The following is a 21,006-nucleotide window of genomic DNA, read 5'->3' on the forward strand; positions in this document are numbered from 1 at the left end:
CAGTCTTATAGTCTTGAACATATAAACTGTATTTTGCAATCTGGTGTCAGTGAAATCGCAAAAAACATCAACTACTTGGAGTTAAAAAATTTACACTAAATAATAAAGGATATGCTATTTAGTGGACCTCGCAAAATACAAAAACGGTTAATAACATGCTATAACATTAATTATACGTCATGAATTACTACAACATGGAAACAAATCAAATAAAACAAGACATCATCACAATTCAGAAATAAATCAACAGGAATTAATTGATTTATCCCCTAAAAGCAATAGCTAATTAAATTAAGTTCAAATATGAGCTATCTTGCTTTCTGATAAACAAAGGAATTATTTATTCGTGTCAAGAAGTAATGCCCTGAAATATGCTGGATTTGTTCGGGATCACTTTATGGATGTACATATTTCAGCAATAAAACGACGCCATGGGGGACGCGGAAATGGCAGTGTTTGGAAAGGCGGCGCAGTTTTTGCGTAAGACTGATAAGGAAAGAGTGGAAGCTCAGAATCGACCATTCGATGCAAAAACTGCCTGCTATGCCCCCGACGATAAAGAATTGTACGTTAAAGGTATCGTCAAGAGCAAGGACGGTGGCAAAGCCACGGTGGAAACCGAGGACAAGAGGGTCAGTTGAAAATTTAAAAATAAATAAATAATTCTGAAAAGTTTTGTTGCCTTCATAAAAGCCACATATCGTTAAATAACATAATAGGTCTGTCGATTATTTTTCAGACCGTAACTGTTAAAGAAGACTTAGTCCTCCCAATGAACCCTCCAAAATTCGATAAAGTCGAGGACATGGTCATGATGACCCACCTGAATGAAGCCTCTGTGTTGTATAACCTCAAAGAGCGTTACGCAGCCTGGATGATCTACGTAAGTACAATAGCTTCAGATTGCAAAATGAAAACGATAATTGAATAATTAATAGACCTTAATTCCTTTCTCCGACTTTAGACCTACTCTGGGCTGTTCTGTGTCACTGTAAACCCCTACAAGTGGTTGCCAGTGTACGATCCCGAGGTCGTGTCTGGTTACAGAGGCAAGAAACGTCAAGAGGCTCCTCCCCACATCTTCTCCATCTCTGACAATGCTTATCAGGCCATGTCAACCGGTAAGTATGATTATAGTTTTTTGCTGACCAGCACTGAATTATTCTTGATTCTCGTTGAACCCAGAATCACGGAATAAAGTTATGCAACATTCTCTTTGTTGTCTGAATTGAACGTTGATCTTGTGATCGTCTTATTTACAGATCGTGAAAACCAGTCCATCTTGATCACGTAAGTGTTGCTGGTTTAATATATCCCCCTGGATGCTGGTTATTATCTGAAAGAATTGTAATCCACTCTGACCACATTTCCACCAAAACTGCCGACATGAACCTCTATAACATCGCCAATCTCCAACCCTGCCTCAGCTCATTTACTGCTAAAAACCCTCTATCCATGCTTTTGTTACCTCTCGGCTTGACTATTCAAATGGTTTCATGGTTGGCCTTCCATTTTTCACCTTCCATACATTTGGTGGTCGAAATTGCCCCTTTTTAAAAGAGCTGTTACCACCTCAACAACGCGGAAACGGATCGGTAACTATCTCAGTCGTGGCGGAGGTGCTGATATTTGAGAATTTGTTCTACGTTATTTTTCTAGCAGTGTACGCCAGCACCCCGCCCATGTTTCCATCCCGCCGGGCACACGCTGACCCCTTGCCGACAGGGAGCAAACCCTTTTTGCCCCGCGTGGGAAATAGCCCCGCGCGACCGGATTTACTGCCGTTCGGTGACACCAACAGCTTTCCTGGGCAGGTGCTGTAGTGGCTGAGTGGTGTATCTCCCCTTAAAGAGGAGGGCGCACTGCCGTAGCCGCCATTTTATTTTAATAGTGGATCGACTCCCAAGTTGGCCCAACAGTGGTGACCACAGGTTTGGCCAGGCCACCCAAAGGCAAACCGACACCTTCACTTGGGTACCAGGTCGCTGGCCTGACCAAACCCCTCCCTGGTGTCCCAGTGGACCCAACTAAACATTGTGCAGAGCTCGCAGCGGCCACGCCCCCCCCCCGCACTTAACTGAAGGGGAGGGATGTTGCTACAAATTTTTCCTTTTTCCAGTGCCCCCTATAAAAGGAGAGGGGGACACTAAAAGCACCGGCAATTAAAACAAATTAAACTTTAAAACGTAAAATCAAATTAAAATTTGGTTGCCGGGCGTGATGATGCACTCCAGTCCCTCCGGTGCCCACCTCTCGCGGAAGGCCGCGAGCGTATCGGTGGACACCGCGTGCTCCATCTCCAAGGACACCCTGGACCGGATGTAAGAGCGGAAGAGAGGCAGGCAGTCAGGTTGAACGACCCCCTCGACCGCCCGCTGCCTGGACCGGCTGATGGCACCCTTGGCCGTGCCCAGGAGCAGTCCTACGAGGAGGCCTTCGGACCTACCCGCTCCCCTCCGCACAGGGTGCCCAAAGATCAGGAGAGTGGGACTGAAGTGCAGCCAGAATTTCAGGAGCAGCCCCTTCAAATAATGGAACAGGGGCTGCAACCTTGTGCACTCCATAAAAACATGGAACACGGACTCCTCCAGACCGCAGAAATTGCAGGCGGCCTGGGAGTCCGTGAACCGGCTTAAAAATTTGTTGCACGGCACTGCTCCGTGCACCACCCTCCAGGCCAAGTCCCCGATGAATAGTGGGAGGACCCCTGCGTAGAGTGCCCTCCATCGGGGACCCCCGCCTCCTCCGGACGGCAAGATGGTACGCCATGGCGTGTCCGGACGGCCGGCGAGGATGGCAAAGTTGAGGGTGTGCAGGAGCAGCCCGTACAGGAAACCCCTCCGCGCGGAACTGAAAGGCACGGAGGGGATTTCCCCGAGGCGGCTCAAGTTGTGAGGCGCCGGCCCCCGAGGGAGGTTCCGGGGTTTGGCGCCGATGAGGAACTCCGTCCGGACGGGGGTCAGTTCGGACGGGATCTCCCCACGTGCTTGAGCCTCCTCGATGCACCTAACGGAGTCAGGGCCCAGAGCTGTTTTTAGCGACTCGATGGCATCGGCCGCGTGGCGGACGTTGGCAGAGTTTAGGCGCCGCGCCAGCGTGTCTGGCGCCATCCAGCCCGCTCCTCCGCCATCGAGCAGGTCCCTGACCCTGGTCACCTCACCAGCCACAGCCCTCTCTTCCGACCGCCACATGAAGCCTCGGCCGTGGAGGTACGGATTCCCGAGCAGCGGCTCCTGCAGGACGGCCGCCACTCCAGCCGGCGGAGAGCTGCGCTTGGTGGAGACTTTGTTCCAGACCCTGATGAGTTCCCTGTAAAAGACAGGCAGCTCCCGGAGGGCGGTCCTGGCACCCCCCAAGTTCACAAACAGGAGCTGCGTGTCATAATTGAGGTCGAGCTGCTGGCGGAAGAAATACCTCGCCAGAGCGCACCACCTAGGAGGGGGCTCGACGTAAAGGTATCTCTGCAGGGTCTGAAGACGGAAAGTCGCGAGCTGGGCGCTGACGCACACCAACGACTGACCGCCCTCCTCAAGCGGGAGACTTAAGACCGCGGCAGAGACCCAGTGCTTCCTGTTGTTCCAGAAGAAGTCCACCAGCTTCTTCTGTTGCTACATGTCACCGCCACGCGGCACATCTGCATCGCACTGACATCATAAGTGTCGCCACACTGACCGACCGCCCTCCACGCTGCTCCTGACCGATATCCACCCCTCAGCTGCCGCCAACACCGTCCTGACAGAATTCTTTTTTTGAAGTCCCGAATTTCATCCACTCTCCACCTCATGGATTGGGGCGGAGAATACTCATTTAATTCGGCGGATGGCAATTTCAGCCCCTTGAGCTCATCCTAAATTTTGCTGCCATATCCTAACTCGCACCAAGTCAGGTTCACCCATTACCAGTATGCTTGCTGACCGACAGTGGCTCCTCTCCAACAATGACTCATTTTAAAATTCTCATTCTTGTTTTGAAATCCCCCCATGGCCTCGCCCTGCCCTGTGTCTGTAACCTCCTCCAGCAGTACAACCCTCTGAGATTTCTGCACTCCTCCAAATCTGGCCTCTTGTGCATCCCCAATTTAAAATCGCTCCACCCTCGGCGGTTGCGGCTTTAGCTGCCGAGGCCCAAAGCTCTGGAATTCCCTCCTTAAACCTCTCTTTTACTTTAAGATGCTCCTTAACACCTAACTCTTTGACCAAGTTATCTGATAGAATTGTAATTTACTCCAGTATTTTGCTTCATTAGAGCGGTAATTGTTGATTTCTTCATTTTCTACTCCCACCTATTGCAGCGGAGAATCTGGTGCTGGAAAGACTGTGAACACGAAACGTGTCATCCAGTACTTTGCATCAGTTGCATGCACTTCTGACAAGAAGAAGGAGGATCAACCTGGGAAGATAAAGGTGAGACAAAACTTAAACAGGGTACAATAAAACGTGGTAACTTCTTGTTTAGCTGTAATTCATTTCTTCGCGTGGTAAATGCTCCAACTCATAGTAATCAAAAGTATTTCTGCAGGGGTCCCTGGAGGATCAAATCATCCAGGCTAACCCGTTGCTGGAAGCCTTTGGTAATGCCAAAACAGTGAGAAATGACAACTCGTCTCGCTTCGTAAGTTTCTTGAACATTTCCTACAGTTGCATCTATTACAAGCCACAGCATGCACGATATTGATTAACAATCCAGTGTAACAATCAAGATTTTTCAATAATGCAATTATATTGTGTGCGTGTTGTGAAATTGTGTTTCAAATCTCAAACTTGAATAAACTTTACATTTCAAGGGTAAATTCATCAGAATTCACTTCGGTGCCACCGGGAAACTAGCTTCTGCTGATATTGAAACTTGTAAGCGCAATTGATTTGCAAATATCAGTCGTAAATCAAATTTTTGATAGGTCGACTAGTTCTTCAGTAAATCTACATTTGTATGTGTATATGTCTCTCCAGATCTACTGGAAAAATCCAGAGTAACATTCCAGCTGAAAGCTGAAAGGAGTTACCACATTTTCTACCAGATGATGACCAACCATAAGCCAGAAATTGTTGGTAAGGACGGAAGTTTTGTAATGTTGCTACCTTCTTTTTTTTGTTCTCTGCTAACACAGGAACATTAGTTCTAACATAATGGCCTGGAATTTGCGATCAGTGGAGAAGCGACAGCAATTGCTGCTGACCTCGAAGAATGCTGCCCATAATGGTCTTGCGATCTTTGTGGCGCAAACTTTACCTTTCTCAACATTAATTTCATTGTAGCGTTGTCAAAGGGGGCATCCAGCATACAGCAGCAGTGGTGTCTAAGCAGCTAATCACATTGAAGAATTCTCACAGACAGCAAACCAGTAAATAAAAAGCAACTTTTATCATTCACTTTAAATTTTTTTTCGGAAAGCAAAATAAAAATTGGGACCTACACATAGGGTTAAGGTAGAAGCTGCAATATCATAAACAAATTTCGAACATAATGGGCTCAATGTTCCCCAATTATGTGCGCCATTTTTTGGACTTGCACTGTTTTTTTGGAGTACATTAAAATCTCCAAGTTTCCCCAAAGTTTCCGCACTAGCATAATTCATTTTGGTAGGAATCTTTTAGGCTACGATATTTTTTATCTCATTGTGGGCGTACCCTGCTACCCACACCAATTCTGGCCATTTAAGCAACTTTGGCCAGCTCTGAGTTACATCAATTTTTCTTAGGACGCCGCATGTGACCACTGTGGAAAAACCTTCTGGGCAGTTAACAAAATTGGCGCAGGTAAGAATATCAGCACAGCAGATGCAGTTCCACGGCCCGGACAGCAGCAGCGGAGAGGGGCAGGCAGAGGAGAGAGGAGAGAAGGGAGGGGAGGGAAGCCTTTTGGCCAGGGTCAAGAGCTGCACCCAGCACTGGGAGTGGAGGGAAGCCTTTCGGTCAAGGTTAGGAGTGGCACCCGGCACCAGGAGGAAGCCCTTTGGCCAGGGCTAGCATCAGCAACCAGCATCAGGAGGGAGAGGCCCTTCTGCCAGGGCTAGCAGTGGCACCGGGAGGGGAGTGAAGTCTTTCAGCCAGAATTAGGAGCAGCACTGGGCACTGCGCGGGGCGGCGAGGGATGGGGAGGGTGGGGGTGGGCGCGAGGTGGGGCTGACCGGGAGGTGGATAGACCTTTGGCATCAACACTTCAATAATTTAATGATGAATTGCTGCTGCAATATGCATGGTGCTTATGCAGGCTGCTGTGAGCTGGCCAGAATGTGTTGTATGTTTCACTTTACAGCCTCAGCCAGTAGTGTGTCCCTTGTTACCCTGGCAACCCGATCTTTTTGGCACAGATCTTAGGCTCCACCCCCAAAGCTAAAGGACAGGCTAGGTGGCACCAAAATGAAAAATTCATACGGGGAAAGTTGGATGATTTTTTTGGGCGTAGTTAGGACCCCCAAAAATGGGCGTAACACTTCAAGTATGCCAAAAAAGGCTTTGGGGAAAATTGAGCTCATAGTTTTTATTATTTTAAAAATGTTGTAACTTTTATGATAATGGAGAAATTTGACATTCTACCAATATAACATTTGTTTTTCAGGGCCACAATGGTTGTTTAGCAGTCACTGTGCCATTTAAAACCCAGTTACACCTCTTTCTACAAGGCATGGCTTTTTCTGGGATGTTCGACAGTGATATTAGAGCAGAAATGGGAAGCTTCTTCATTTCAAGTGAATTCACTGATTGTATGGGGAGTTCCACAGCACAGCCTGTGGCGGAGCAGGGACTGACTGACCGCTACTTCAAGATTTCAACTGTATCTGCGCATGGTCTAAATCCCGAAGTTACGGGCAGTTTCAGAGCGGTTGTTGTTTTCTATGACGAGAAGCTTATAATGGGATGCCTAGTTTGGCTATCCATTTGATGGCCTCCTGAGATGCCAAGTGGAGAAATGAGGTGCTTCTCGCAACAGATCTTAGTGGGCAGGGTGATGTGATGTGTTCCATGATCTGGCACTCATGGCCACAGATGCACTTTGGTCATCCCTCATCTTCCACTTGTGGAGCAGGAGACCGCACATCATCCAATGTTAACAGTTTTGCCATCATTACCACCGCAAAATCCAGGCCATTATGATACATTCATGTTTACAATATACCTTTATCTCAGCCTTTCAATAGATCTATAGAAATAAAATCCGAATGTCACCCATTATAATTTACTATGTTATTTTCATACATTTCAACTATATCTGTTTTGCATTTTATGAATGTATCTAAAATGTTTTCAGTGGTATCTTAGTATAGCAACTACCAGAGCAATGTTGAATTAAACTGAATTTGACAAGTTGGCTAAATGGAAGAGGGGAAAACTAACTGTAAAATTGGGTGATACTTATGCTACCTTTCATTCCGTTAATCTCAAGTCTTTCTACAAAACATTTATTTTGTTTTTCTCAGAATCTTGTCTCATTACCACCAACCCCTATGATTATCCATTCATCAGTCAGGGTGAGATTACTGTCAAGAGCATTGATGATACAGAAGAATTGATGGCGACTGATGTGAGTATCAGCTGTACAACATTATTTTTATTTTCTTAATCCAACTTGTGCATTGTAAAGCATGCACAGGTTTAGGCAGCGATAATCAATAATCCATTTTTGTCTCCGTGTTAATGATGGAACAACGATATATTTCCAAGTGAGCATGGCGTGTGACTTGGAAGGGAACTTTGAGGTGGTGGTGTTGCCATGCACCTGCTGCCCTTGTCATTCTAGGTGGCAGAGGTTGTGGGTTTGTGAGATGCTGTCAAAAATGCCTTGGCAAGTTGCTGCAGTGCATCTAGGAGAAGGTGCGCACTGTAGACATGGTGTGCTGGTGGTGGAAGAAGTGAATGTTTAAGGTGTGGTTGGGGTGCCAATCAAGCAGGCTGCTTTTTCCTGGATGGTGTTGAGCTTCTCGTGTATTTTTGGAGCTGCACTCATCCAGGCAAGTGGAGAGTTCTCCAGCACACTCCTGACTTGTGCCTTGTAGATGGTGGAAAGGCTTTGTGGAATCAGGAGGTGCATCACTTGCCACAGAATACCCAGCCTCTGGCCTGCTCTTGTAGCATTATTTATGTGGCTGGCCCAGTTAAATCTCTGGTCAATAGTGACCCCAGGATGTTGATGATGGGGTATTTGACAATGGCAATGCCGTTGAATGCCAAGGGGAGGTGGTTAGATTCTCTCCTGTTGAAGACAGTCATTGTGTAGCATTTGTGTGGTACAAATGTTATTTGCCACTTATCAGCCCAAGCCTGAATGTTGTGCAGGTCTTGCTGCATGCAGGGACATTCTGCTTCATTAAGGGAGGTTGGACCTCCCTTATCTGGGACATCCTTATCCGGCACGACCCTCATCCGGCATGATTCTGGCAGTCGGGGGTGCATGCGCAGAACGCGGCCAACCTCCACCTCGACTTTGGGCTCGTGCAGACATTTGGCCGCTCGGGATGCGCCGACACTCTGCCCACTGGGGCCGCGCCGACACCCACTCTGGCCACGCCGGCACCCGGCCGGCTGGGTCTGCGCTGCCAATCGGCCCGTGCCAACACTCAGCCTACTGGGGTCGCGCCGACACTAGGCCCGAGGGTCTGCAGACACTCAGCCCGCTGGGATCGCGTTGACACTTTTCCCGAGGGTCTGCCGACACTCAGCCCGCTGGGACAACACCAACACTCGGCACCGTTACACTTCGTTCGCGGCCCACCGAGGGCCTGCCGACACTTCGGGCCCGCCCGGCACCGACGTCCTCCCCCTCATCCCGACTTCGCGCCACTGACCTCCCCTCATCTGGCAAATTCCCTTATCCGGCACAGGCCAGGTTCCAAGGGTACCTGATAAACGAGGTTCAACCTGTAGTTGTGAATGGAAATGAACACTCTGCAATCATCAGCAAACATCTCCACTTCTGACCTTATGATGAAGGGTAGATCATTGATGAAGCAGCTGAAGATTGTTGGGCCTAGAACACTACCCTGTGGAACTCCTACAGCGATGTCCTGGGGCTGAAATAAATGGCCTCTAACAACCATAACCATCTTCCTTTGTGCTCAGTACGATTACCACCAGTAGAGAGTATTTCACCATGTTCCCACTGAAGTTAATTTTACTAGGGCACCTTTATGCCATACCTGGTCAGTACTGCCTTGATTTCAAGGTCAGTCTCTCTCACCTCACCTCTGGAATTCAGTTCTTTGTCCACATTTGGACCGAGGCTGTAATGAGGTCTGGAGCCGAGTGGTCCTGATGGAACCCAAACTGAACATCAGTGAGCAGCCTATTGGGGAGTAAGTGCTGCTTGATAGCACTGTTGACGACCCCTTTCACACTTTGCTGATGATTGAGAGAAGGTTGAAGGGGTGCGAATTGGACAGACAGCTGTACATCTTTATTTGTATTTTCTTACCCTGACTCATGCATCGTAAGACATGTACATATTTAGGCAACCAGCACCAATAATCCGTTTTTCCAATTAAAGTGCACACGTCTAGAGAGAAGATGCTTTAGAATGTAAGTAAATAGTGGTAATTAAGAAAGGTGATACTAGCAGTGTTTATCCACACTGTCAGTAAAGAAAATAACATTTCAAAATTTTTGAGATAGAAGTCCCAGCATCAAAATGTTTTAAAGTAAATTTCAAAAGTTTCAACAACGAAGTAGGTAAAGCTGTTTCAGTATATTAGTCTTGCTGTTGGATTCTAAGTCTATTGTTTGGATTTAAAGACTGCTATCGATATCTTGGGGTTCGTAATTGACGAGAAATGGGGCATCTACAAACTCACTGGTGCAGTCATGCACTTTGGTAACATGAAATTCAAGCAAAAACAGCGTGAAGAGCAGGCTGAGCCCGATGGCACAGAAGGTAACAGTTTCATACGTCTCACTTCATTGCAGTATTTACTAACATTTATATATTCAAAATAATAACCCTGAAATTGCAGTCGGAGACGTACCTCCGGATTACGCCTTCGACCCATGAAATATTTCTGCACCTACCTGCTGTTATCCAAGCTGCAGCGAGTTTGGGTCTCGGGCCTCCATGCATATGGCAGCGCAAAGGCCCACAGATCCCAGGGACGCAGCTGGTTCAGAAACGTCCCTGGGATAATGTGGGCCAATGAGAAAGGAGGATTCCATTGCAGTCATTTAGGAATGGAATTCCCAAATAATTAAACAATTTAGACAATTCAAATAAATATAAAGGTTCTGAATTTCATTATTGTTCATAGCTCCCTTCATTACACCAACTGCAATAAAAAAATTATATTTTGAAAAATAATTTTAAACATTTTAACCTGGGCCAATATATGAATAAACTAATTTTAAGTGTTTGTGCATCATTTTTAGATTTAAATGATGAATTTACGATTTATAATAACCCTTATGCTGATGAAAGCAGAGCCTAAGCTTGCTTTTACCAGCCGTAAGAGTTTCGTGGGCAATTGCTGGGCAATTGTTATGCACATAGCCCAATTGTATGCCAGTGAAACTGATTTTACTTTCAGTTTGTATGATCTCTCAAGGCATACCTTGACAGATTGCAACTTCCGCATTTCGCGCATGCGGAAGTTGCGGAGCCTTTCAGAAGGGTTATGATAATGTATGCTGAGCGTTCGCTATCAAAGACACCATAATTTCAGGGCCAATATTTGAAATCAAATGCATAGTTAATTTCAATTTGCAGTCTAAACAGTATTGAAGTTGTATTGTAATATATTGGAACTATATTTTATATGAATATTAAATTTGGAAGGTATTGCCACATCGCCTGTATTAGTCTTGTGTCTGTATGCTTGTGACGTAGTATTGGGGTCTCTTAGACTAATTATATTGCAGAGATAGAGACCACTGTCCCTTCAATCAGCAGGACACACTGGGCAGTTAGCCAGCAAATCAGCTATTTCTGCAAGCTGAAGGCTTTGAGACTTCTCTTTGGTATTTCAAAGCTGCATACATATATTAGAGAGAGAGAGATAGTGTTACATGAAAGATAACTACTATGGCTTGGTGTTTCTCACAACACTTTTGGCTGTTGTCTGCAGCCATTGATCTAATTGGTTTCTGCATACATGATTTGGCACCAAGAGAAGAAACCACCAGATTCTATTGGAAAATCTGGATCAATTATATCAGCTAATAATTTAGCTGACCCCTGACAAATGACAGAAGGAATCTTTTTCAAGATGTATCTAACTGAAACCATTTTTAAATCACATTTACTCTGAAAAATTAGAAACATAATGGCTTCATTTTAAAAATAACCCTTTGGTTGTAAAGCATATGTGACAATTTGAGGACATGATAAGCTATTGTTTATATGCAAGTCCTGTTTTTATTTTACTCTGTCTATCTAACGTCTAATAAAAAAAATACGTAACGCAGTAACTTTCACTATTTGAAACAGAAAGAAAACTCTGCTTTTGCCCCGCTGATATCTGTACAGCATTATTGTTCTGAATACTATATTGAAAATATATGGTTATCAGTGTAAAGGTTAACATATATGTAAGGCATTTCAATTAAACAAAAAAAACCTAACTTCTCAATGTTTATTGCACAACAGTAATCTAAATACAAAAGTAGATGCTATTCACAAATATACTCAATTGCACTATATTTTTTGTTAGATGCCGACAAGGTTGCCTACCTGACTGGCCTCAACTCTGCAGATTTGCTAAAGGCTTTATGCTATCCACGAGTAAAAGTTGGCAATGAATTTGTGACCAAAGGTCAGACTGTTCAGCAGGTATAGTTTCCAAGAATTTTAGCAAAATAACACATGTAAATTTTAAAATATTTTATTTATGCCGCTGCTTTTGGCTAAACTGTATATTGTATTCTTTCAGGTCTACAACTCAGTTGGTGCCCTTGCCAAATCAGTTTTTGAGAAAATGTTCTTGTGGATGGTTATCCGTATCAATCAGCAATTGGACACAAAACAGGCCAGACAGTTTTTCATTGGTGTGCTGGATATTGCTGGGTTCGAAATTTTTGATGTAAGAATCAGAAACATAAATGTCAACAAAATAAATGACTTAAAATTAACAGCACTAAAAAGGCAATCCAATGATTAAATAACACTTTAAATTGCTCTATATCTTCAGTACAACAGCTTGGAACAGTTATGTATCAACTTCACTAATGAGAAACTGCAGCAGTTCTTCAACCACCACATGTTTGTTCTGGAACAAGAAGAGTACAAGAAGGAAGGAATTGAATGGGAATTCATTGACTTTGGTATGGATCTGGCTGCCTGCATTGAACTCATTGAAAAAGTAAGTCAGATCATGTATGACATTAATACGAGTTGAAATAGATTTATATCGACATCAATTTATTAATTGCAATGTCTCAATGTCAATAAACATTGTCATTGCCACAGCCCATGGGTATCTTCTCAATCCTGGAAGAGGAGTGCATGTTCCCCAAGGCCTCAGACACTTCTTTCAAGAATAAACTGTATGACCAGCATCTTGGAAAGTCAAACAACTTCCTTAAACCGAAGCCTGTCAAAGGAAAGCCTGAAGCTCACTTCTCACTGGCTCATTATGCTGGCAATGTGGACTACAACATTACTGGCTGGCTGGATAAGAACAAGGATCCCTTGAATGAAACTGTAATTGGACTGTTCCAGAAATCATCAGTAAAACTTTTGGGTGTTCTCTATGCTGCAAGTGCTGAAGGTAAAACTCTATTACACTCAAATGTTAATATTCCTTTTTGTTAATATTGTATTCTTCCCTTTCCTAATCAGTTTAGACCAAACAAATATTGATACGTCCTTACTATACAGTATAAATGCACACGAGGCTCATGCTTGAGAGGTCAGTCTGTGACCTATCCTTTATTCCATAGCACTCAAGTGATGGAAGTAGGTGGAGCTTCCACTTTTATATCTGAAGGTCCAGGTTAGGAGTGTCTCCCACAAGTTCACCACCTAGTGGTCATTGTTCTCACAGTGTACAACTTAGGTCAGATTATACATGGGTTACAATGCTGGTTGAATACATGACATCACCTGCCCCCCCCCAAAGTCTTATTGGGATCACAGGTTGAGTCTCTCTGGTGGTTTACGCTCTCTTGTAGAGCGCCTGAGTTGGGGCTCCGGTTATTGGGCGCTGGCCTGAGTATCTGCTGTTTGCGGTGTCTCAGGCCTGTCCGGTCTGCCCACAGTGACTGGGCTCTCCTCCCTTTGGTTCCTGTGTTCGGTCACCTGTGGTGGAGTGAACTCTATGTCGTGCTCTTCCTCTGCTTCTTCTTCTATGGGGTTGCTGAACCTCCTTTTTTTTTGATCCACATGTTTGCGGCAGATTTGTCCATTGGTAAGTTTAACGACCAGAATCCTATTTCCCTCTTTGGCAACCACTGTGCCTGCGAGCCATTTGGGCCCTGCAGTGTAGTTGAGGACAAAAACAGGGTAATTTACATCAGTACATCGCGCCCTCGCATTCCTGTCATGGTAGTCATATTGTGACTGGCGCATGCTCTCGACAATTTCTGTCATGGTGGGGTGTATAAGGGATAACCGGGTTTTGAGCGTCCTTTTAATTAGCAGCTCTGCGGGTGGAGCCCCTGTGAGCGAGTGTGGTCGGGATCTGTAGGCCAACAGGAGGCATGATAAGCGGCATTGTAGGGAACCCCCTTGGACTCTGAGCATCCCCTGTTTGATTATCTGCACTACTTGTTCTGCCTGGCCGTTTGAGGCCGGCTTGAACGGTGCCGTTCTAACATGGTTAATTCCATTGCCTGCCATGAAGTCCTGGAATTCAGTGCTTGTGAAGCACGGGCCATTGTCGCTGACCAAGATGTCCGGTAGACCGTGGGCGGCGAACATTGCCCGTAGACTTTCTACTGTGGCAGAGGATGTGCTTGAATTTAAAATGTCTCACTCGATCCATTTGGAGTAGGCGTCTACTACAACCAAAAACATTTTTCCCATGAAAGGACCTGCGTAGTCCACATGGATGCGTGACCAAGGCCTGGCGGGCCATGGCCAGGGGCTAAGGGGGGCTTCCTTGGGCGCATTGCCCAGCTGGGCACACGTGTTGCACCTGCAAACACAAAGTTCCAGATCTGCGTCTATCCCTGGCCACCAAATGTGTGATCTTGCAGTTGCCTTCATCGTGTCAATGCCCGGGTGCTCCTTGTGGAGTTCTGTGATGAACACCTCTCTGCCCATCTGGGGCATGACTACATGGTTTCCCCACAGTAGGCAATCAGCCTGAATCGAGAGTTCATCCCTGCGCCTGTGAAATGGTTTAAATTCCTCAGGGCATGCCCTGTACGTGGCTGCCCAGTCCCCATTCAGGACACATTTCTTGACTAGAGACAATAGCGGGTCTCTATTTGTCCAGACTTTAATCTGACGGGCTGTCACGGGTGAGCCTTCACTTCCAAAAGCTTCAACAGCCATGACCATCTCAGCAGCATGATCAGTAGCCCCTTCAATTGTGGCTAGTGGGAGTCTGCTGAGTGCATCGGCACAGTTTTCGGTGCCCGGTCTGTGCCGAATAGTGTAGTCATAGGCAGCTAACGTGAGTGCCCACCTCTGTATGCAGGCCGATGCGTTTGCATTTATGGCCTTGTTGTTGGCCAAAAGGAACGTTAGGTGTTTGTGATCTGTCTCCAGCTCAAATTTCCTGCCAAACAGGTACTGGTGCATTTTGTTTACCGCATATACACATGCGAGCGCCTCCTTTTCTACCATCCCGTAGCCCCTTTCTGCCTGGGACAGACTTCTGGAGGCATAAGCTACCGGCTGTAACTGACCCTTGGCATTGACATGCTGCAACACACACCCGACACCATAGGACGAAGCATCGCACGTTAAAACAAGTTTCTTACATGGGTCATATAACGTTAACAGATTGTTGGAACATAACAAATTGCGTGCTCTATTAAAAGCCCTTTCCTGGCTGTCCCCCCAGACCCATTCACGACCTTTGCATAGGAGCATGTGTAGCGGCTCTAGCAGCATGCTCAATTTGGGAAGAAAGTTACCAAAATAGTTCAGGAGCCCCAGGAATGAACGCAGCTCCGTCGTGTTACGGGGTCTGGGTGCTCTCTGGATTGCTTCCGTCTTGGACGCAGTAGGGCTGATCCCATCTGCTGCTACCCTCATTCCCAGGAATTCTACCTCTGGAGCTAGGAAGACGCACTTCGCCTTTTTCAGTCGCAGCCCTACCCAGTCCAGTCTGCGTAGCACCTCCTCCAGGTTGTGAAGGTGTTCTTCAGTATCGTAACCCGTGATGAGGATGTCGTCTTGAAAAATAACCATCCTTGGAATCGACTTGAGGAGGCTTTCCATATTTCATTGGAAGATTGCGGCGGCCGAGCGAATCCCGAACGGACATCTGTTGTACTCAAACAACCCCTTGTGTATCGTGATGGTGGTCAGCTTCTTCGACTCACTCGCCAGCTCCTGGGTCATGGAAGCTGAGGTCAGGTCCAATTTTGAAAATAATTTGCCACCAGATAGCGTCGCAAAGAGGTCCTCTGCTCTCGGTAGCGGGTACTGGTCTTGGAGTGACACCCGATTGATGGTGGCCTTGTAATCGCCACATATCCTGACCGACCCATCCGCCTTGAGCACCGGCACAATCGGGCTCGCCCAGTCACTGAATTCGACTGGCGAGATGATGCCTTCCCTCAGCAGGCGGTCCAATTCGCCTTCTATCTTTTCCTGCATCACGTACGGGCACAGCTTTGGCCTTGTGATGTACTGGCCTGGCGTCCGGGTTTATGTGAATCACTACCTTGGCCCCCATGAAAGTGCCAATGCCGGGTTGAAATAATGAGTCAAATTTGTCCAGGATCTGTGAGCATGATACTCGCTCCACAGAGGAAATTGCATTGACATTGCCCCATTTCCATTTCATGACAGCAAGCCAACTCCTCCCCAGTAGTGCGGGAGCGTCTCCCGGGACAACCCAGAGTGGCAACCTGTTCTCTGAATCTTTGTGGGTCACGACTACCGTGGCGCTGCCTAGCACCGGAATGGTCTGCTTTGTGTATGTCCGTAGCTGTGCGTCAATCGCCGATAACTTTGGCCTCCTGGCCTCGGACACCCACAACTTTTTGAACTGTTTGATACCCATCAGGGACTGGCTGGCCCCCGTGTCTAGCTCCATTGATACTGGGATGCCATTGAGGAGCACTTTCATCATTATCGGTGGCGTCCTGGTGTATGAACTGTATACGTGCTCCATATGAACTCGCTGAACTTCAGCTTCCAGCGATTTCCCTCAGCGTTCATTTCTGCAATTTCTGCAGGTATTTTGCTCATCTCTGCAAACTCCGGCTGAGTGTGTGCCTCCACGCCTCTAACATAAGCTGCTGTTTGAAACAAAAGGTCCCTTGCCAGTCGATCGTACCTGACTGCCCCTGTTATTGTGTTTGAGTGCACCATTAACAGGTGTTGATGGCCCCATTACTGGCCGCATTGTCCCTTGCAATGGCATGAATCGCCGTTCAGCTTGCCATTGTCTCTGTCGAACTCCCCCTTTGGGTTCGACTACATGTTGGGGCATGCCCGACTGCCCTTGTCTGCCTGGAGAACTGTGTGCTGCTTTAACAATGTTGAATCTCTGTCCCAACCATTCCTTAACACAGTACCTCTCGTCCGTTCTGCTCGTGGCCATGCTCGCGTGGTTTAAATCCCAGTTTCTCGTCGCCATTGATACGTCCTTACTATACAGTATAAATGCACACGAGGCCCATGCTTGAGAGAAGGTCAGTTTGTGACCTATCCTTTATTCCATAGCACTCAAGTGATGGAAGTGGGTGGAGCTTCCCCTTTTATATCTGAAGGTCCAGGTTAGGAGTGTCTCCCACAAGTTCACCACCTAGTGGTCATTGTTCTCACAGTGTACAACTTAGGTCAGATTATACATGGGTTACAATGCTGGTTGAATACATGACAAATGTGTGTTGCTTTTTTGTAGCTGAAACCTCTGGCAAGAAAGCTGGCAAAAAGAAGGGTGGTTCCTTCCAGACAGTGTCTGCTCTGTTCAGGGTATGATTTTCTCTTACATGTGGATTTATCAATCTGTCGTGAACTAAGGTTTAATAAATATCAGTGGATTAGCAAAACATTGATAGAAGTTTGCCAAATATGATTAATAAATAGATCAATCTTGTATTATTACAAATACCATGGGAAGGATCAATATTACTTTCTTGTGCACCTCACAGGAAAACTTAGGCAAGCTGATGGCTAACCTGAGAACTACGCATCCACATTTTGTGCGTTGTTTAATCCCCAACGAGACAAAGACACCAGGTAAATGTAATTCCCTTCTATAGACTACATTTCTGAGGAAAATCAGTAATGGATGCAGTCCTCTGTTCTTAACTTGAAAGGACAGGAAAAAATCAATTGATTTGTTGTATTTTAATGTTTATGTTGCATCCAACAGGTATTATGGAAAACCACCTTGTTATACACCAGCTGAGATGCAATGGTGTGCTTGAAGGTATCAGAATCTGCAGAAAGGGATTCCCAAGCAGAATCATCTATGGTGACTTCAAGCAAAGGTAATGAATCTCAAACTCCACATTTCAGTCTTGAAATTGTTGAGTATATTCCGTTCTAATGAGAAAAAAAACAGTAACCTGATTAAACCTCTAATACAACAGATACAGGGTTCTTAATGCAAGTGCCATTCCAGAAGGTCAGTTCATTGATAGCAAGAAGGCTTCAGAGAAGCTATTGGGATCCATTGATGTCGATCATACCCAGTACAAATTTGGACACACTAAGGTAATTATATTTAAAACCTAAGTTTCTCACTGTGAAATAATAGCCTGATGAACCTATGAATATAGAAACATAGAAATTTACAGTGCAGAAGGAGGCCATTTCGGCCCATCGTGTCCGCGCCGGCCGACAAAGAAACGCACAGCTCATGGTCAGCGGCCCTGAAGGTTACATATAAACCTATGAACAATGACGGAAAGCAAAGAGCACCCAGCCCAACCAGTCTGTCTCACACAACTGCGAGACCCTTTATACTGAAACATTCTACACTCCACCCCAACCGGAGCCATGTGATCTCCTGGGAGAGGCAAAAACCAGATAAAAACCCAGGCCAATTTAGGGAGAAAAAATCTTGGAAAATTCCTCTCCGAGCCATCCTGGTGATCGAAACTAGTCCAGGAGATCACCCTGGCTGTATTCGATTCCCTGCAGTACTTACCATTATATCTGCACCGGCCAACAAAAATTCATCCAATCTAATTCCAATTACCAGCTCTAGGTCCATATTCCTGCAGGTTATGGCACTTTAAGTGCCCATCCAACCATCTCTTAAATGTGGTGAGGGTTTCTGCATCCACCACTCTTCCAGGCAGCGAGTTCCAGATCTCCACAACCCCATATTTGTAAGTTTAACTTGAGAAGCATCCGAAATGCCTTACTGCTTCTGTGTTATTATGGAACTAAATATATCCCACTCCACACTGCTCGGTGGGAACAACCGAATTGCACAATCTGCAAATGACACACAAAAGGCTGGAATTTTACCGGCACTGAGGATGGGATCGGAGTCGGATCAGCTTTCAAATTTGAAATGATTGACAGCATCATCATCATCATCATAAGGAGTCCCTCGAAATCGAGGAAGACTTGCTTCCACTCTAAAAGTGAGTTCTTAGGTGACTGAACAGTCCAATATGGGAATTACGATCTCTGTCATAGGTGGAACAGACAGTCGTTGAAGAAAAGGGTGGGTGGGGAGTCTGGTTTGCCACATGCTCCTTCCATTGCCTGCACTCACTTTCTGCATGCTCCCAGCGATAAGACTCGATGTACTCAGCGCTCTCCCGGATGCTCTTCCTGCATTTCGGCCGGTCTTTGGCCAGGGACTCCCAGGTGTCGGTGGGGATGTTGCATTTTTATCAAGGAGGCTTAGTGGGTTGGGACTGTCAAACCACCACAGTGCTGAACAGACCCGACACCAAGTGGCGGGGGAGGCAATTTAGATTATTAAGAACTTGTTAACAGACATTTGAAAACTATTGTAAGCTCACCTTTAGATTTTTCAAGCTCGCCATCGGCTGCCTGCTGCTTGGGGAAAATATCAGGTAGGAGGTCGGGTGTTGTGTCAGCAAGGGATGATTAATAACTTGACAGCTACAAATGGTCTATAAAAGCTCCCATTTCATAGGTGTTCACTTTCCAAGATTAGAAGCTGTTGCTTACTGCATTTGGAAGACAGATTGAGCTTATGGAGCTAACAATTGTTTGGAGCAAACAATCTATCCAGTGTTACCTCATTGGAACAACCTCTCTCATCATTGACAGATTGCTTCTGTCATTTCAACCTCACCTGCCATCTAATCTAGCAGCATCGGTGCCCTTGAAAAAAATCTCACCTTGTTTCTCAGAATCCCACTACGATCAGTCCCAAAACCAGCAACACCAGCAGCACCAACAACGATGCCAACCTTCTCCGCAATCAACTGAAGCTGCACATGACAGAGGACATGGACACCCGACCAAATTGTTGCCCGGGCCGCCAGGGATGGCCTCACCATGGCCAGATTTACTTCAGTTAATAGTGTACACCTTGACTGCCACATGATGTGCCAAGTTGGCACCACGCCACACCAACGCCATAAAGCATCCCTACAATGCATCATCATTGCAGGTGGTACCCTTATGTCTCACCATTCACTTCAACTCACTAAGTCACTTCCAAAGCTACACACAAATCTGTCCAATAATGCAAACTGTTGAAATTAAAGATTTCAATGGTTGACACCACATTAACAGAAAATTTACATGAACATTGCATAAAATACACATGTGCCAACCTTGCGTGTTGTTAGTTGGTATGATTGGACTTGGATGAGGGTGAGTGTTAGGGGTGGCCAGTGAGATGGGAAACTGATGATGTAGATAGAGAGTGATGGGTGGAGGTACAAGGTAAGTTGGTGTAAGGTTGAGTAGGAGTTGGAAGGCAGAGTGATTGGCATGTGATGAGTGGCATAGGAGAATGAGGTTGAGTGTGGCTTTGCAGTAATGTTTCACGATCTACTCAGGTCATTGATTGGTTTGCACCACTGCAGCCAGGTCTGCCTGACGACATCCCTGCTTGTGCTCTCCTCAGCAACATGCAACCAGGCTGCGCTGGTGTCCTGGGGAGTTCTGTTCTGCCCATTGGAAGGGAAGAGAACTTCCCTGCCTGCTATGACTCCCTCCATAAGAAAATGGAGGGAGTCTTGGGAGAACCTGGGTGCAGCTGTACACATTTGTACAGTGCTTTTTGGTGATTGCAGCATCTCAATGCAGCACAACTGTCAAAGTCAATTTGGGCATGGTCCCTTTAAGGAAACTGGTGTCATCAGCCACGCTTCCTTTTAATTGGCTGCGAACCTCGCTGGACAGGCTTAGCAAGCCCAATCACCATAAAATCACTGGTACAGCGCAGGATGGAGCTGGGAGCAGCCTGGGAACACGCAACACATGTCACCCACCTTGCTCCTGCCTCGGTAGGTGAAATCACGGCCAAGGTTTCTGCTATCAATTCAACAATGCAAAAATAAATTAACATAGAAACATAGAAAATAGGTGCAGGAGTAGGCCATTCGCCCTTTGAGCCTGCACCGCCATTCAATGAGTTCATGGCTGAACATGCAACTTCAGTACCCCATTCCTGCTTTCTCGCCATACCCCTTGATCCCCCTAGTAATAAGGACTACATCTAACTCCTTTTTGAATATATTTAGTGAATTGGCCTCAACAACTTTCTGTGGTAGAGAATTCCACAGGTTCACCACTCTCTGGGTGAAGAAGTTTCTCCTCATCTCAGTCCTAAATGGCTTACCTCTTATCCTGAGACTGTGACCCCTGGTTCTGGACTTCCCCAACATTGGGAACATTCTTCCTGAATCTAAACCCGTCAGAATTTTAAACGTTTCTATGAGATCCCCTCTCATTCTTCTGAACTCCAGTGAATATAAGCCCAGTTGATCCAGTCTTTCTTGATATGTCAGTCCCGCC

General features: G+C 46.1%; 1 protein-coding gene across 1 annotated transcript in view; it reads left to right on the forward strand.

The window, feature by feature from the left end:
* Positions 1 to 416: 416 nt before the first annotated feature.
* Positions 417 to 21,006, forward strand: part of LOC139226642 (myosin-4-like) — a 31,924-nt gene continuing 11,334 nt past the window's right edge. Inside the window, exons 1-18 of the mRNA XM_070857537.1 lie at positions 417 to 632; positions 740 to 883; positions 965 to 1,121; positions 1,263 to 1,290; positions 4,292 to 4,403; positions 4,519 to 4,611; positions 4,784 to 4,847; positions 4,950 to 5,048; positions 7,418 to 7,521; positions 9,726 to 9,864; positions 11,630 to 11,748; positions 11,849 to 11,998; positions 12,107 to 12,277; positions 12,385 to 12,685; positions 16,946 to 17,016; positions 17,196 to 17,283; positions 17,420 to 17,537; positions 17,640 to 17,763. Of these exons, the coding sequence (XP_070713638.1) occupies positions 432 to 632; positions 740 to 883; positions 965 to 1,121; positions 1,263 to 1,290; positions 4,292 to 4,403; positions 4,519 to 4,611; positions 4,784 to 4,847; positions 4,950 to 5,048; positions 7,418 to 7,521; positions 9,726 to 9,864; positions 11,630 to 11,748; positions 11,849 to 11,998; positions 12,107 to 12,277; positions 12,385 to 12,685; positions 16,946 to 17,016; positions 17,196 to 17,283; positions 17,420 to 17,537; positions 17,640 to 17,763 (2,283 nt within the window). The 5' untranslated portion in view covers positions 417 to 431. The remainder of the gene's footprint in view (positions 633 to 739; positions 884 to 964; positions 1,122 to 1,262; positions 1,291 to 4,291; positions 4,404 to 4,518; positions 4,612 to 4,783; positions 4,848 to 4,949; positions 5,049 to 7,417; positions 7,522 to 9,725; positions 9,865 to 11,629; positions 11,749 to 11,848; positions 11,999 to 12,106; positions 12,278 to 12,384; positions 12,686 to 16,945; positions 17,017 to 17,195; positions 17,284 to 17,419; positions 17,538 to 17,639; positions 17,764 to 21,006) is intronic.

The sequence above is a fragment of the Pristiophorus japonicus genome, chromosome 16 (assembly GCF_044704955.1).
Source record: "Pristiophorus japonicus isolate sPriJap1 chromosome 16, sPriJap1.hap1, whole genome shotgun sequence".
Classification (NCBI taxonomy): Eukaryota; Metazoa; Chordata; class Chondrichthyes; family Pristiophoridae; genus Pristiophorus; species Pristiophorus japonicus.